At 46.5% G+C, this 15,325-nt stretch overlaps 1 protein-coding gene and 1 non-coding gene across 5 annotated transcripts; both read right to left on the reverse strand.

Moving 5' to 3' along the window:
- Window positions 1–2,547: 2,547 nt before the first annotated feature.
- On the reverse strand, window positions 2,548–7,003 carry Rpl6 (ribosomal protein L6). 4 transcript variants are annotated; one of them, XM_087577598.1, is made up of 7 exons: window positions 6,952–7,003; window positions 5,837–6,100; window positions 5,640–5,741; window positions 4,702–4,845; window positions 4,237–4,285; window positions 2,962–3,146; window positions 2,548–2,735 (listed from the first exon to the last, which is right to left on the reverse strand). In XM_087577598.1, exons 2-7 carry the CDS (start codon window positions 6,098–6,100, stop codon window positions 2,583–2,585), a joined length of 897 nt encoding a protein of 298 aa, XP_087433724.1. In that variant the 5' UTR covers window positions 6,952–7,003; the 3' UTR covers window positions 2,548–2,582.
- On the reverse strand, window positions 6,373–6,506 carry LOC120096111 (small nucleolar RNA SNORA42/SNORA80 family). The gene has a single exon (XR_015635012.1). It is a non-coding gene; the product is annotated as a small nucleolar RNA SNORA42/SNORA80 family (small nucleolar RNA).
- Window positions 7,004–15,325: the final 8,322 nt, after the last annotated feature.

Genomic DNA, 15,325 nt, shown 5'->3' on the forward strand with positions numbered 1-15,325 from the left:
AGAGTAGGGTTGGCACCAATGCAGTATGGAAAGACTAGGAGATTGGGGTCACACTTACTGTGTTCCTATGGAAACTTTGAATATTTTATATGGATTTTTATTCACTTTTCAGACCTGATACTAATGAGTGCCCCTCGGCTGCTGAGCAAGCATTTGTAGCTTGTACATTGGCAGAATGGGCCAAAAGCTTATGTTGTGACCCATTTTGAAAATAAAGTATCTTGAAATGATTGGGAAAAAAAAATAAAAAAGCACCGACTGCTCTTCCAGAGGTCCTGAGTTCAAATCCCAGCAACCACACGGTGGCTCACAACCAACTGTAATGGGATCCGATGCCCTCTTCTGCTGTGTCTGAAGACAGCGACAGTGTTCTTATATAAATCTTTTTAAAAATGAAGTTAATAGAGTTAAGTCCTAATTTTTTTTCCCCCCGGAGCTGGGAACCAAACCCAGGGCCTTGTGCTAGAGTTAAGCGCTAGAGTTAAGTCCTAAGGGTAGAATGGTAGAGTGAGCTGGAAAGGTGGGCCCCTCAGACAGCTTTGTCTGCCCGAGGGACAATGGAAGCACAGTTGTGAAGAACTACTTGCTGGTTACCAGACCAGGGACTACAAACCAGGACTTGCCTCAAAGATGCATTATTCAGGTACAGCCCCCTCCTGTTGCCCCACCCAGCCACATAGTAACAGTTGTAACAACCAGAAGTCCCCTGGGGAAGCACATATGGGTAGCACCAGGCATGCACATAGCTCCAGGGTCCACCAGCAGTCCACAAAGGGAGCACAGTGATTTGTACATTAACCTCAGGAATCCCAGGTAAAGGCAGGATTAAAAAGCTCTCAAACTATCAGAAGGGTGAAAGGCTGCTCATTGGTCAGCTAACTACACATTATTAAATCACATGCATGTAGGCTAGCATGAGGTACTTAACCCAAGCTTATCAACATGTCCACAGACTTTATAACCCGCTTTATTCATGACTAATAGCTTAAGACACAGAACACTATGTAACAAGCTCTTCAGGCAACTCAAAATGCTGTGACGTGACATTGTAGAAACTCTCAAACATTGGTTCTCATCCTTCCTAGTGCTATGACCCCTTAATACTGTTCATGTTGTAGAAACCCTGAAAGCACACTCCCTTGCTCCTTTATGAGCCCACAGGCTGGGAAGCTCTGATTTAAGTGTCCTGCTATCAGTGTCGTTGGAAGACAACTGTAGGACCATTTGAGGGAACGAAGTTCTGTAGCTGGAGGTGATGGCACACGCCTTTGATCCTAGCACCAAGGCAGAGACAAGGCCAACCTAGTCCAGGGCATCCAGGACCTCAGAGAAAACTGAAAACAAAAATAAAGACAAAACCCCCACTCACAGAATCATTAATTACAATGTAGGAATGGGGCATTGCTAAGGCATAAAAACAAACACCTAGTGTAATCTAGGATCTGTTTGTCCAGCAAAGAGCTCACAATAATACCACACTATTCACAACATGGCACTTGTTTGTCACACAGAATATCCGTATTGGTTCACAGCTATCCCTAATTGTAGTTGTGTTTATGCTAGAGGTGGGGTTCAATACCCTCTTGACCTATGCAGACACCAGACACACGTGATACATGCTGGCTCTTGCAGAGGACTGGGGTTTGAATCCCTGCACTGACTTTGATGGCTTACACAATCTGGTATCCTTAACTCCAGTCCCAAAGGATAAGGCCGTCTTTTGACCTAAGGACACCAGGAATACACATGATACACAAAAATACACATGAAATGTTACCACCAGGCCTGGCTTAAGAAGAGGGCTCTCGGGCTGGAGAGATGGCTCAGCGGTTAAGAGCACCCGACTGCTCTTCCAGAGGTTATGAGTTCAATTCCCAGCAACCATATGGTGGCTCACAACCATCTGTAAAGAGATCCGATGCCCTCTTCTGGTGTACCTGAAGACAGCTACAGTGTGTACTTATATATAATAAATAAATCTTAAAAAAAAAAAAAAAAAAAAAAAGAAGAGGGCTCTCCATGAATGTTTTAGCATGTACACACTATGTAATACCACTTACGTAGTATGCATGATTTCTGGGGCTGATAATCACATGACCCGACTAAGCAGACATGGTTTGTACTGGAATAGATGGCCTTTGTCATCTTTTGCAATCTAGTTTTCATCTGTTCATGAGCCAGCAGTGCATTATTCTTTTTAACCTTGAGAGTGCAAGAAAATGCCACACAGCAAGACACTAGTAAGTTCTAAGCCAAGAATGCTGGTCCAAAGCTATGAGGGAACAGGCCCACAGCACACACCACTGCCATGCAATCCTACTCTCAAGAGGCAAAGCTACACCCACAGTACAAGCCACCCTGGCTGCATGTGTGCCTCTGATCCAGCATCAGCTGGGGATGGGCAGATAGCAGGACCCAGTGATGACGAGCCTAGCTCAAGAGCACAAAGGAGGTCCTCTTTCCAGAAAGGGCCAGAGGAAGACACTGGAATACCAGCAAAACACTCACCCAGCATGCGCATGCAGAACACACAGAAAGGACACAAAAAACCTTATGAAGCAGTTTAATTAGGTTGTTAACAATTAGAACACCAGTTTGTGAGGGTACATGCCGTTCGTCAGGGAGAACTGAGACCGCAGGTAGCCCTGGAGCTGGGGGACAGCTTTGATCTTTGGCAAAATCTGCGAGTCCACAGCTTTCTGATCAGCCTTTCGCTGCTCTGTAATTTCGTATTTCTAAATAGAGAAAAGGAAACATTAAGAACCAGGATCCCAGAAACAGCCCCACCTACTCATAACCTTTCCTCAGAGCTTGCCTACTCAACCAAGGACATCTGCGGGTCACACTTACAATCTCAACTCAGAGTGTCACAGTGTATAATTGCTTCTGTTTGCCATTGTGCAGCCCGCCCCACCATTCCTCAGTGGAGGCCAGGTCAACACAGCTCACAGAAGAGCTCACCTCCTTCTCTGTGTCGAAGATCTCACCCTCCTGATGCCTGGGCTTGCGAAGTGGCTTCTTCTTGAAGTAAGCATCAGTCAGGTGTTTGGGAATTTTAACCTTGCTGATATCAACTTTTGTAGAGGTGGCGATGACAAACTTCTGGTGTGTCCTACGCAGAGGAACTCTGTTGAGGGCAAGAGGTCCTATGAGGAAAACACATTTGAAAAGGATGAATTAACACCCATCAGTTAAGATTCAGTCTGGGCATGGTAGCACATGCCTGTCATTTCAGCAGCAGGGGAAGGTAGATCTCTGAGTTTGAGGCCAGAGTGGTCTACACAGTGACCTGTGTTCCTCTGTCTCAAAAGAGGTTAATTGGATGGGGGCAGAGAGAAGGTTTAGAGTGTCAATGTGAGGCCACTTTTGCAGAAGACCCTTATTACATTCCCAGTATCCAGAGGGCTCACAACTAATTTGGAAGGAAAAAAAAAAGCCATCTGCTCCAAGATCTCCAGGGCTTTTCAAGGGACCCAGGTGAGAAGAGGACCTCTTTTACAGAGGCTGGCTGAGTCATCTGTCCTTAGTGCTGGGATTAAAGGCATGCCCCACCCTTTACAGACTTCAGGCTTGCTGTGGGTGGGACATTCTGTGAAGAGTGCTTCAGCTGTGTGCTACACTATAGCACACAAGGAGGTGAAGGGACAGCTCGCACAACTCCCTTTTCCCCTTTCATTACACAGGTCTCAGGAACAAACTCAGGCTCCCAAGAGCATCAGACCAGAATAAAAACCATATTCTTGCTAATTAAACCCCGACTGCTACAGAAAAATAACAAGTAGGGCCAGTCATACAGCAGAACAGGAAGGCCTGAGCTGCTCCCCGACCTCCAAAATTTAAAGGGTGTGGGGATGAATCCAAAATTCAGGGCATGGAGTGTTTAGGTTTGAGGCTAGCAAGACTTGTCTCATATCACGCTGTCAAAGGCACCTGCAACCCCAGCACCAAGGCAGAAAGATTACGTGTTTAGAGGTTATACTTTGACCTTGGTCCTGCTGAGATTCCTCAGAGCCTTAGAATCTAGCTAGAAATGTGGCCATCCTATGTAAGATCAGGAGTGCTGATTTAAGAATAAAGCACCCGCCCATGACCATAGACAGGATCATCTCTGTACACTTATCTAACTACCATTTACAATGTAGCAGTAATAAATGTATCTGAGAATGGAAAGAGTTCAAGGTTATCCTGGGCTGTGACATTCTGTCAAAACAAAAAAAAGACCAATGATTTTCTTACCAGTCACAAGTAGCAAGCCACTGCCCAGCTGCTTGAGGAAAACCACTCTCTGGAAGTCAAACAAAAAAGGACACTTAGCAATCCAACCCCACTCTGAATTAACCAAAGTACAAACACAAACTTATCCAGCAGTCATGTAGAACAGTCATGGGTTCAAGTCTAGACTGGTCCACAAGGGACCTTGTCACAAGGAAAGGTGAGGTGTGGTGATACACGCCTCTAGTCCTAGCACTGTCCGGGCAGAGGCACATGGGCTCTATGGCATTCCTAACAGCATATACTAAGGGGTTAAACTTGCTACAGAAAACAAGAAAACATTCACAGTACATTGAAAAGCAGGATATGCCAGGCACCGGAAGCCCAGGCTTGGCTGAATGACAGGGCTGCTTCAGAATGCTCATCACTCACCCCCGAGCAAGCCCATTATGGTCTGCACCCCCACCAGCCCCTGTGGACACTCCTCACCTTGCCCCTGTGGCGCCCAGTGAGGATGATCAGGACAGTCCCGGGAGTGATGCTGGAGCGCAGCCTCCTCACGTGCTGGCTGAAGGGCTTCTTGCCGTGGCTCAGCAGCTTCCGAGGCACGTCTTCAGTAGGGTAATACCTAGGCTGGAGAGCACACACACCACACCTGAGTAAGCTGCTCGGCCCACCGGAGCAGCATTCACAGACAGACCTACAATACACTCTGAACACCAGGGGCTTAGAGATCAGTCTGCCTTTGCCCCTAAGGGCTGGGATGAAAGGAGTGATGTTTCTATGTGTCCCTGTGTATGCGCCACTGAACTACCCCGGAAGTTCCAGGTGGCTGTGAATATCTGTGGTAGATTCTGGAATAGTGTCATCCCCTTACCCTGGGCCATCTCTATCCATTCCCAAGCTTCCCCTGGGGCTTGGAACTCTTAACACAAGAGTGAGGTCACAGCCAAATATGGGGAAGATAGCGCACTAGGGAGTTTCATACCAGACCAGGCTACCTGAGGCAAAGGTACAACAGTAAAGATATGGTGTTTCTTCTCAAAAAGTATGTCAAACCCCTTTCTACCCCAGCAGAAGAAACACACATCCACTTTTTCAAAGATGGAAAACAGGAACAAAACTAGACATCAGCACCACAGGCTTGTTACACTCACACTTTCCGCCTGCCGTGACAGCAATCAAATAGACAGAACCTCATTCCCAACTATACAGGATTGACACAGCCCCTGTCAGACAAGCCCCAACCCTAACCCCACGAAAAGCAGCCCAAAACCATTAAGCATATTTAACATACTTTTAAAAAGCCCAGTGTAACTTCTCTCCCAGCAACGTGGCACAAACCCAAACAGGAACTATCAATCCACACTCCCATACCACTCCAACCTAACTTTAAATTCAATTCCCACCTCCCTCCCAGATCTCACCATTTTTCGAAGCTTCACCACCCGGGTGCCACCGTTCTTGTCCCCACCAACTGTTTTTGTGACGGTAGCAAGGACCTTTTCTTTCTTCTTCTTCTTCTCAACCTACAAAGACAAGCCCGTCAAGCAAGGAGTCTGGCAGACAGCCTTAAACCACAGGAAGGTGGCATCACGGTGGGGTATCCCTCTCCCTTTCCTACCTTTGTCTTGGCAGCAGAGTATTTCCTTTTGTACAAGGCCTTTCTGGAATACATAGCAGATCGGGAATACCTGCCGATTCCTCTCACCAGGACAGGGTTCCGGCTGCAATGGGGCTTACTCTTCCTCAACTTTTTAGCCTTAGAACTACTCTTTTTGACCGCACCAGCGGGCCGGGCCCGGGGGGCAGTAGCATCACCGCCAGCCTTCTTGGCTGCAGGTTTCTGCTCCTTTTTATCAGGCTTCTCCGCCTTTTCACCCGCCATCTAGTGATGTAAAAATACACAATAAAGGCATTTCATCTTCAACCATGTGTAACTAGGCAGTATCAAAACCACCCTCTGCCGCCTGCAACTCCTCTTCTAAACACAGCATTTAAGGATCTAGCACCATTACATTTTCTTGCTAAAAACTCCGTAGTTCGTTATTTTATTCTTTCGTTTTGTGAACCAGAAAACCAAAGGCAACCTTTGGTCTCCGTCTACACAGCAAGGAAGCCCAGAACCTCGAGGCTCCCCCTGTAAGGCTTTTCCCTTGTTACTGTGCGACCCACTTCAGTGCCAGGAGCCTACAGACAGAGGCCAGGCCATGGTTCGGGGACACAGGTTGCTCTAGCACGGGACACTATGAGAGGCCCAGGGGAACGGGCCTGCCATAAATCCAAACCCATGCACCACACGAAACTTCTAAGACCTTTCTGTGGGGTCGCCCTAGGCCCCGAAGCCACTATGTCCCCAGCTCGGCAAAGTAGCCAACAGCAGGGCTCTCCGGACGGCTTCCGGGTACGCGGTTTCTCCCTTCAGCCGCAAAGCACAACGTGGCCGAGGTGGGCTCCGCAGAGGGTTCTGGAACCCCGACCCCGGCTTCACGGTCGCACAGGCCCTCCAACCCTCCCCAGGCTACGGCAACCGGTAGGGCCCAGCGACCGTCTCCGCGCTACGTTAGCTCTTCGCCCCCTGCCAACCCACGCCGACAGAAATGAAGCTCCCGAGAGACCTGGCGTGTGACCTCGGCCATAGGCGACCCTGGACGGTGGCCCCCGGACGTCCCCCGCCTTCGGATGGACGAGGATTAGGGTCCCGAGAGTGGCTGCCACACAGACACCCGCCATTCCTACCTTGCAAGACGGGAAAGAGGACTAAGACAGCGGCTTCCGGTCTATAAGCAATGACGGGATGTGTCCGAGATCACTTCCTTCCTGTATGGGACATCATGGGAAATGTAGTTTTTCTTACAGCGTGACAAATGCTAGGTTTTTATTTTTGTTTTTTTTACCCCATGAAGAGGTAAAGCAGATGAGATGGCTGAGCACGTAAAAGCGCTTTCTCCTAAAATGATGAACAAGAGTTTGAACTTTGCGATTTATGTGGTGAAAGAAAGGAGTTTACAGAGTTATCCTCTAACCTCCTCCATGAACGCACACAATCAAAATGATGATAAAAACTAAAAGTTAAAAGTCTGACGGTGGGGTTGGGGATTTAGCTCAATGGTAGAGCGCTTGCCTAGCAACCGCAAGGCCCTGGGTTCGGTCCCCAGCTCCGAAAAAAAGAAGAAGAAAAAAAGTCTGACTGTGATGGCACATCCCTTCAGTCCTAGCACTAGGGAGGCAGAGGCAGGCAGATTTCTGTAAGTTCGAGGCCAGCCTGGTCTACAGATCTAGTTCTAGGACAGCTAAAGCTACACAAACCCTGCCCCCAGAAACAAAATAAACAAATAAAAAATAGAGGAAAAAAAAGATTTAAAATAAAATGTTTTGTTCATACATTTTAAAATAAGCTACTATTCTTTGGGGAAAAAATGACCCCGTATACGTGACAGGTCCTTATCTTTGTTACATTTTAATTTATTTTATGTGTATGCTTATGTGAGTACGTGGGGCTGGGAGGTAGATACGTGTCCCAGTATACAAATGGAAGTCAGAGGAACGCCTTGAGGAAGTCAGCTCTCTCCATTTCGTGAGCCCTAGGGATCAAACTTATCCTAAGAGGACTCAGGTCATCACACAGGCCCCACATATCACAGTTATCATCTACTTTGTAGTGCTTAGAACCACATGTACACACAATTTCTAGGGTCTTCTATTTGTTTGTTGCCTTTTGCTCGTGGTAGAAGCTTTTCTCTTGGCTTTCTACGCGCGCATGTGTGTGTGTGTGTGCATGTGTTTGTGTGTGTTCACGAGTACACAGAACTAGCACATGATTTATGCAGATATTTGTAATGGTTCCAGGAGCCCGTGCATGATTGTATGGAGGTCAGGAGCGGGCTGGAGAGATGGCTCAGCGGTTAAGAGCACCCGACTGCTCTTCCAGAGGTCATGAGTTCAATTCCCAGCAACCACATGGTGGCTCACAACCATCTGTAAAGGAGGTCAGGAGCGAGTCTTGCCCTAGTAATTTCTGCCTTATTTGCTCAAGACATCATCTCCTTAGCCTCTCAGCACTGATATCCATTCAGTTTCCAGAGGAAAGTACTTCTTGGCCGTTGTTGCTAGAGAAAATGTCACAGTGAAGTACAGAATTACTCACTTGAGTCCCCCAAAGCTGGGGACAGAGAACAAGCTCGGTTAGTGACTGATTCTAGAACAGCTGTCTAGTGTCTCAAGGCCTGCTGTTCCGTTTCCCCAGCACAGGAAAGGAATGAACGAAGACCTGATCTGGTCGGCTGGTTAGATAATCTGCTACTGAAGGAAAAGCACAACCGAGCTCCCTCTTGTGTTTGGATGTGGTATTGCAGAACTCATGATTATAAGGTAAAAAGTATTAAATTCCTCCTAAATTTTTTTTTTTTTTGGTTCTTTTTTTCGGAGCTGGGGACCGAACCCAGGGCCTTGCGCTTCCTAGGCAAGCGCTCTACCACTGAGCTAAATCCCCAACCCCTCTTTTTCTTTTCTTTTCTTTTTCAGTATTTATCTATTTTTATTTCATGTGTATAACTGTCTCTAATAATTATAGTAGTAGTAATAATAAATGATAAATAAATAAATAATCCTAATATGTTATTCCTTTTGTGTTTCTTATATTGTTAGGAATTTTGATTGTTGTGTGCTGGAGAGATGGCTCAGCGGTTAAGAGCACTGACTGCTCTTCCAGAGGTCCTGAGTTCAAATCCCAGTCAACCACATGGTGACTCAAAACCATTTGTAATGGGATCTGATGCCCTTTTCCGGTGTGTCTGAAGACAGTAACAATGTACTCACATAAAATAAATAAATATTAAAAAAGAAGGGCACACAGGCATATATGCAGGCAGAACACTGTCAATAAATCTTTTTTTAAAAAAAGGAATTTTGTTTGTTGGGGAATGTGTTTCTATGGGTATAGAGAAAACTGGGGCAGTGAACACAACAAGCCATTAACACTGCTGGAGAAAGCCCAGCAGTGGTGGTATGTGCCATTAATCCCGGCATTCAGGAGCCAGAGGTAAGTGGATCTCTGAGTTCGAGGCCAACCTGGTCTACAGAGTGAGTTCCAGGACAACCAGGACAAAAAAAACCTATTTTGAAAACAAACAAACAAAAAACAGGCGAGCTGGGCCTGGTGTTAGAAGGCTAAGGTAGGAGGCTCAGACGCTAAGACCAGCCTGGCTGTCTACACAGTAAGTCCAAAGCTAACCTAGGCAACATAGAGAGAGCTAGTCTCAAAAAGTAAAAGGAAGGAGGCACTCGGGAGGCAAAGGCAGGCAGATCTCTGAGTTTGAGGCTAGCCTGGTCTACAGAGCGAGAACCTATCTCAGGAAACAAAGTGAAAGTAAGAGGTGACCTAGCACTTGCTGCTCCTGTAGAGAATTCACATTGCTTCCTAGCACCCATGTCAGGCAGGAAACAACTGCCTGTAATTCTAGCCACAGGGGTTATGATAGCCTCCTCTGACCTCTAAGAGTACACGCACACATTCTCTCTCTCTCTCTCTCTCTCTCTCTCTCTCTCTCTCTCACACACACACACACACACACACACACACACACAGAACACACCCTCATGCACACACACAGAGGTTGCACTCACCCACACAGCATACAGTCATACACTTATACACACACAAAAAAGCATACACACACACTCACACAAAGTGTACACACACGCACCTGCACACACACAGTACACACTGGCATACACACATAGCATACATTCCCCACTCACACACACAGCCTACAGGCACACACACACACACACACACACACACACACGAAAAACATACATGCACACACACAGAGTGTACTTTCACACATGTATACCATAAATAAAAATAAATCTAAGAAAAGGAAAAGAACTGGCGCTATACCCCTGTGCTAGACCACCTCCTCTCACGTATGAAGCTTCAAAACTCTGGGTTCCGACCCAGGTAACACTGGTGGGGGCTGAGATAGGGACTGCACTTAACTTGCAGATAATGGGAAGTGGGGGCTGGACATGTGGCTCAGCAGGTAAGACAACTGGCTGCTCTTGCAGAAGACCCAGATTTGGTTCCCAAGACCAACATGGCTGCTCACAGCCATCTTAAATTTCAGGTCCACCTGATTCCCTCTTCTGGCCTCTAGGGGCACCAAGCATGCAAGTGGTAGACATACACTCATACACGTAATAAAAAGAAATAAAAATAGGCTTGGAGAGGTGGCTCAGTGGTTAAGAGCCCTGACTGCTCTTCCAGAGGTCCTGCGTTCAATTCCCAGTAACCACATGGTGGCTCATAGCCATCTGTAATGGGATCCGATGCTCTCTTCTGATGTCTCTGAGGACAGCTACAGTGTACTTATATACATTTATATGAGTACACTGTTGCTGAATATAGAGATAGATACGGATATGTATATAGATATAGATGGATATGGATATATGGATAGAGATAACATATACGTACACATCATATATGTATAGGTAGGTACTGCATGTGTGCAAAAAGCCCAAGGAAGCCAGTAGACAGTATTGTGCTCCTGGAACTGGAGTTATAGACAGTTGTAGATCACCATGTGGATTCTGGGATCTAAATCCAGGTCTTCTAAAAGGGAAGTGTATCAATCAGAGCTCTCTAGATTAACAGAATTTATAGAATCTATCTATCTATCTATCTATCTATCTATCTATCTATCTATCTATCTAACAGGGATTTATTAGACTGACTTACAGGCTGTGGCCAAGCTAACCTAACAATAGATGCTTCTAAACGAAAGGTACAAGAACACAGTAGGGCTGGAGAGATGGCTCAGTGATTAAGAGCACTGACTGCTCTTCCAGAGGTCCTGAGTTCAATTCCCAGCAACCACGTGGTGACTCACAACCATCTGTAATGAGATCCGGTACCCTTTTCTGGCATGTCTGAAGACAGCTACAGTGTACTCACATAAATTAAATAAATCTTTAAAAAAAAAAAAGGGAGGGGGTTGGGGATTTAGCTCAGTGGTAGAGCGCTTGCCTAGGAAGCGCAAGGCCCTGGGTTCGGTACCCAGCTCCAAAAAAAAAAAAAAAAAAAAAAAAAGAACACAGTAGTTGTTCCATCCATGAGGCTGGATGTCTCAGCTGGTCTTCAGTAGATGCCGGGATCCTCAAGAACTAGGTTCTAATGCCAGCGAAGGAATGGACCTCCCAACAAGGCGGGAGCAAGCAGGCAGAGCAAGAGCTTCCTTCTTCCGTGCCCTCTATATAAGCCGCCAACAGAAGGTGTGGTCCAGATTAGAAGTGAGTCTTCCCACCTCAAAGATCTGCATCAGAAATGGATCCTCCCACTTTAAATCATCTAACTAAGCAAACAAATTCCTCACAGGTGTGTCCTGCCATCTTTGTTTTTTTTAGCTAATTCCAGAGGTAGATAGGCTGACAAGCAAGAATAGCCACCACACTAAGATGGTAAGGACTTTAACCTAACATCTCTCCAGCCCCTGCTTTTTCTTTTTTGAGACAGCATCTTGTTTTACAGCCTCAGCTAGACTGATGTTTGCTAAATAGCCCAGGTTGGCCTCAAACTCAATGATCTTTCTGCTTCAGCCCCTGAGTGCTGGAAACTCAGGAGTGTGCTTCATGTGTGGCCAAAAATAACTATTCTCTCTCTCTCTCTCTCTCTCTCTCTCTCTCTCTCTCTCTCGATTTATTATTGGTTATATATGAGTACACTGTAACTGTCTTCAGACACACCAGAAGAGGGCATCAGATCTCATTACAGATGGTTGTGAGCCACCATGTGGTTGCTGGGATTTGAACTCAGGGCCTCTGGAAGAACAGTCAGTGCTCTTAACCCCTGAGCCATCTCTCCACTCCCCTACCCCCACCCCATCCCCACCCCATCCCTCTCCCTCTCCCTTTCCCTCTCCTTCTCCCTCTTTCCCTCTCCCTCTCCCTCAGCCCCCTCTCTCTCATTCGTGTGCATGTGTGCGTGTGCGTGTGCGTGTGTGTGTGTGTGTGTGTGTGTGTGTGTGTGTGTCTTGTGCACTCATGCCAGGGCACACGGGATGGTCAAAGGGCAACTTTCAGGGAACTGCCCTTTCCCTTGATCCATCTTGCTGGCCCGCAATAAAGTATCTTTAAATGGATCCATGTGGACTTGTCATAAAGCAGTCACTGTGTTAGGCTCTGCTGACCTGTTGTCTCTCAAGGAGCTTGCGGTCTGAGGGAAGACACAGAAAGTTCAGCCCCAGAAAGTTCAGCCCCAGGGACAGTGTGTCAGGGGTTGATAGAAGTGTGAGCAAGCATTGTTGAGGGAGGCACAGGAAAGAGGTTTTTACTTATTTTTGGAAAGTGGTCAAGGGGGTGTGCCCACAGTATTAGCCCTATTTAGTATTGCTTGACCTTTAGTTTTCTAGCTGGTCAAAGCTCTGAAGACCACTTTAGAGCCAGGCAGAAGCAGTCCATGCCTTTAATTCTAACACTCAGAAGGCAGAGGCAGGCAGATCTCTGAGTTCGAGGCCAGCTTGTCCACAGAGCAAGTTCCAGGATATCCAGGGCTATGGTGAGAAACAAACAGACTGTTCCAGACCTTGGCTGTTAATGTAGCGCAGATAGTAGAATACTTTCCTAACATGCATAAAGCCCATGGTTTCATTCCCAGCACCGCATGAATCTTGTGTGGTGGTACATGACTGGAATCCCAGAATTGAGGAAGTGGAGGCAGGTGAATTGGAAGTCTAAGGTCATACTTGATTACACAGAGAGAGAGCTCAAAGTCAGCTTGGGCTATCTGACACCCTGTTTCAAATAAAAGGGGGTGTGGTGGCTCAGAAGATGGCTCGCAAATTAAATGAACTCGCTGGCCTTAGAGATGAACTGGGTTTGTTTTTCAGCGTCCATAGGTTGGCTCACAACTGTCTGTAACTCCAAATTTTAGAGGATCAGATACACCTTTTGAATTCTGAATTCTACAGGCATTGCATTTATAAGCAGTCCCCTCAGTACACGTATATACACATAATTGAAGATAAAAAATAAAATAAATTTCTTTCTATCTATCTATCTATCTATCTATCTATCTATCTATCTATATCTTTTTTTTTGGTGGTGGGGTTTGAGGCAGGTTTCTCTGTGCAGTCATGGCTGTCCTGGAACTTGGTCTGTTGACCAGGCTGACCTTGAACTCATAGAGAGCCACTGCCTCTGCCTCCTGAAGCTGCAATTAAAGGGCTGTGCCACCGCCGCCACCAGACTATGGTTGTAAATCTATGGTTTTAAAAGAATATCCTGGGGCTGGGGATTTAGCTCAGTGGTAGAGCGCTTACCTAGGAAGCACAAGGCCCTGGGTTCGGTCCCCAGCTCCGAAAAAAAGAACCAAAAAAAAAAAAAAAAAAAAAAAAAAAAAGAATATCCCATTGAGTTTGGTGGTGCATGCCTATAATTCTAGCATCCTGGGAGGCTGAGGCAGGATTGGTGTCTGTGTGTTCAGGGCCAGCCTGGTGGGTTTCAGGTTAACTTGTGTGACTGTGATCCTTGACAGATGTCTTGCCGTTTTAAAAATGAATAAAATTTTTTAAGAAGGGAAACAATTATTCCAGCCCCCCAAAAGTAACCTTTCAAAAGGAACGATACCAGACGGGAAGACATAACTGTGGGGTTATGTGATGGTGCTGGCCTTGACCATTTGTGAAAGGATCTGGTGCAAACGGAAAGATTGTAGCTTAACACTCAAGGCCTCGGGCCTCCTTCCAAGAGCAAGCGAGTGATATAATTCCATTTGTGTTCTAGATAGGTCTAGATAGGTCTAGATATCGAATACAGCATCCCCATACAGCCTTGTGTGTTTTCCACATTCAATCTCTCGGGAAGGAACCGATGAGACACAGTGTTTACTGAGGAGTCGGTCTAACAGGCACCATATTCAGTGCTTCCCCCACTCTGTAGGGCAGAGAGGGAAACCGAAGAAGAGGAGGCCTTTGGGTTGCAGGGAAGATGCAGGACTTGACTGTCCTGTGACCCGTCCTCTTAGATTCCCAATGGAGTGTTGATTCTCAGGGAGGACAGCTGTCCTTAGACCGTGAAGATAGGGAAGGCTTCTTATCCCAGAGGAAGTAGCCTCTAGTCTGAGGTTTGAGGCAGAAACCTGGGTCCTCATGGAAGGCGATGGGGAAAACCCTTCAGGGGGAGGAAGTAGATTACTTCATAGTGTGTTGGGGGTGGAAACTGAAGTCTCTCAGCATGGGGGGAGTGTCACAGAACATGAGGTAAGTGGTGGGGAGATGGGGGATTGGAGAGGTGACCTGGGATTAGACTGTGCTTTTTTTTTTTTTTTTTTTTTTTTTTTTTTTTTTTTTTGGTTCTTTTTTTCGGAGCTGGGGACCAAACCCAGGGCCTTGCGCTTCCTAGGTAAGCGCTCTACCACTGAGCTAAATCCCCAACCCCTAGACCGTGCTTTTGATCCAAACTTTTGGACTGGACCCTAAAGGCAGTGAGAAGCTATTGAAGGAGTTGGTGTAAGCAGCACTTGGGGCTGCACCGTAGATCAGATCATGTTCTCCACAGTGTCCGTGAGGGTGAAGGGTTTTATAACCTATATGGAAAATGGTGAAGACATAGAACCTAGGCACAGCTCCCATATACTTTGATTCTTCTCCAGACAATGTGCAGTGTCCGATCCGATGAATACCGTTGTCTGGCTGTATTGTTTAGGAGACGATAGTAAGAAACTGAGGCTGGGGCTCAGGGATAGAGTGCTTGACTAGCATGTGAGAGGCTATAAGTTGACTTTATTTAATTTTTAAAGATTTATTTATTTTATGTATATGAGGTCACTGTAGCTGTCTTCAGACGCACCAGAAGAGGGCATCGGATCCCATTACAGATGGTTGTGAGCCACCATGAGGTTGAACTCAGGACCTCTGGAAGAGCAGTCAGTGCCCTTAACCACTGAGCCATCTCTCCAGCCCAGGTTGACTTTATTTAAGCATGGGAAATGTGTGCCTATAAGGTCAGTGCTCCTTGGGAGGCAGAGACAGGAGGATCAGGAGTTCAAGGCTAGCCTTGGTTATATATTGAGTTTGAAGCTAACTGTGTGAAACTCTGTTTTAAAAGCAAGCAA

The sequence above is a fragment of the Rattus norvegicus genome, chromosome 12 (genome assembly GCF_021556685.1).
Source record: "Rattus norvegicus strain SHRSP/BbbUtx chromosome 12, alternate assembly SHRSP_T2T, whole genome shotgun sequence".
Classification (NCBI taxonomy): Eukaryota; Metazoa; Chordata; class Mammalia; order Rodentia; family Muridae; genus Rattus; species Rattus norvegicus.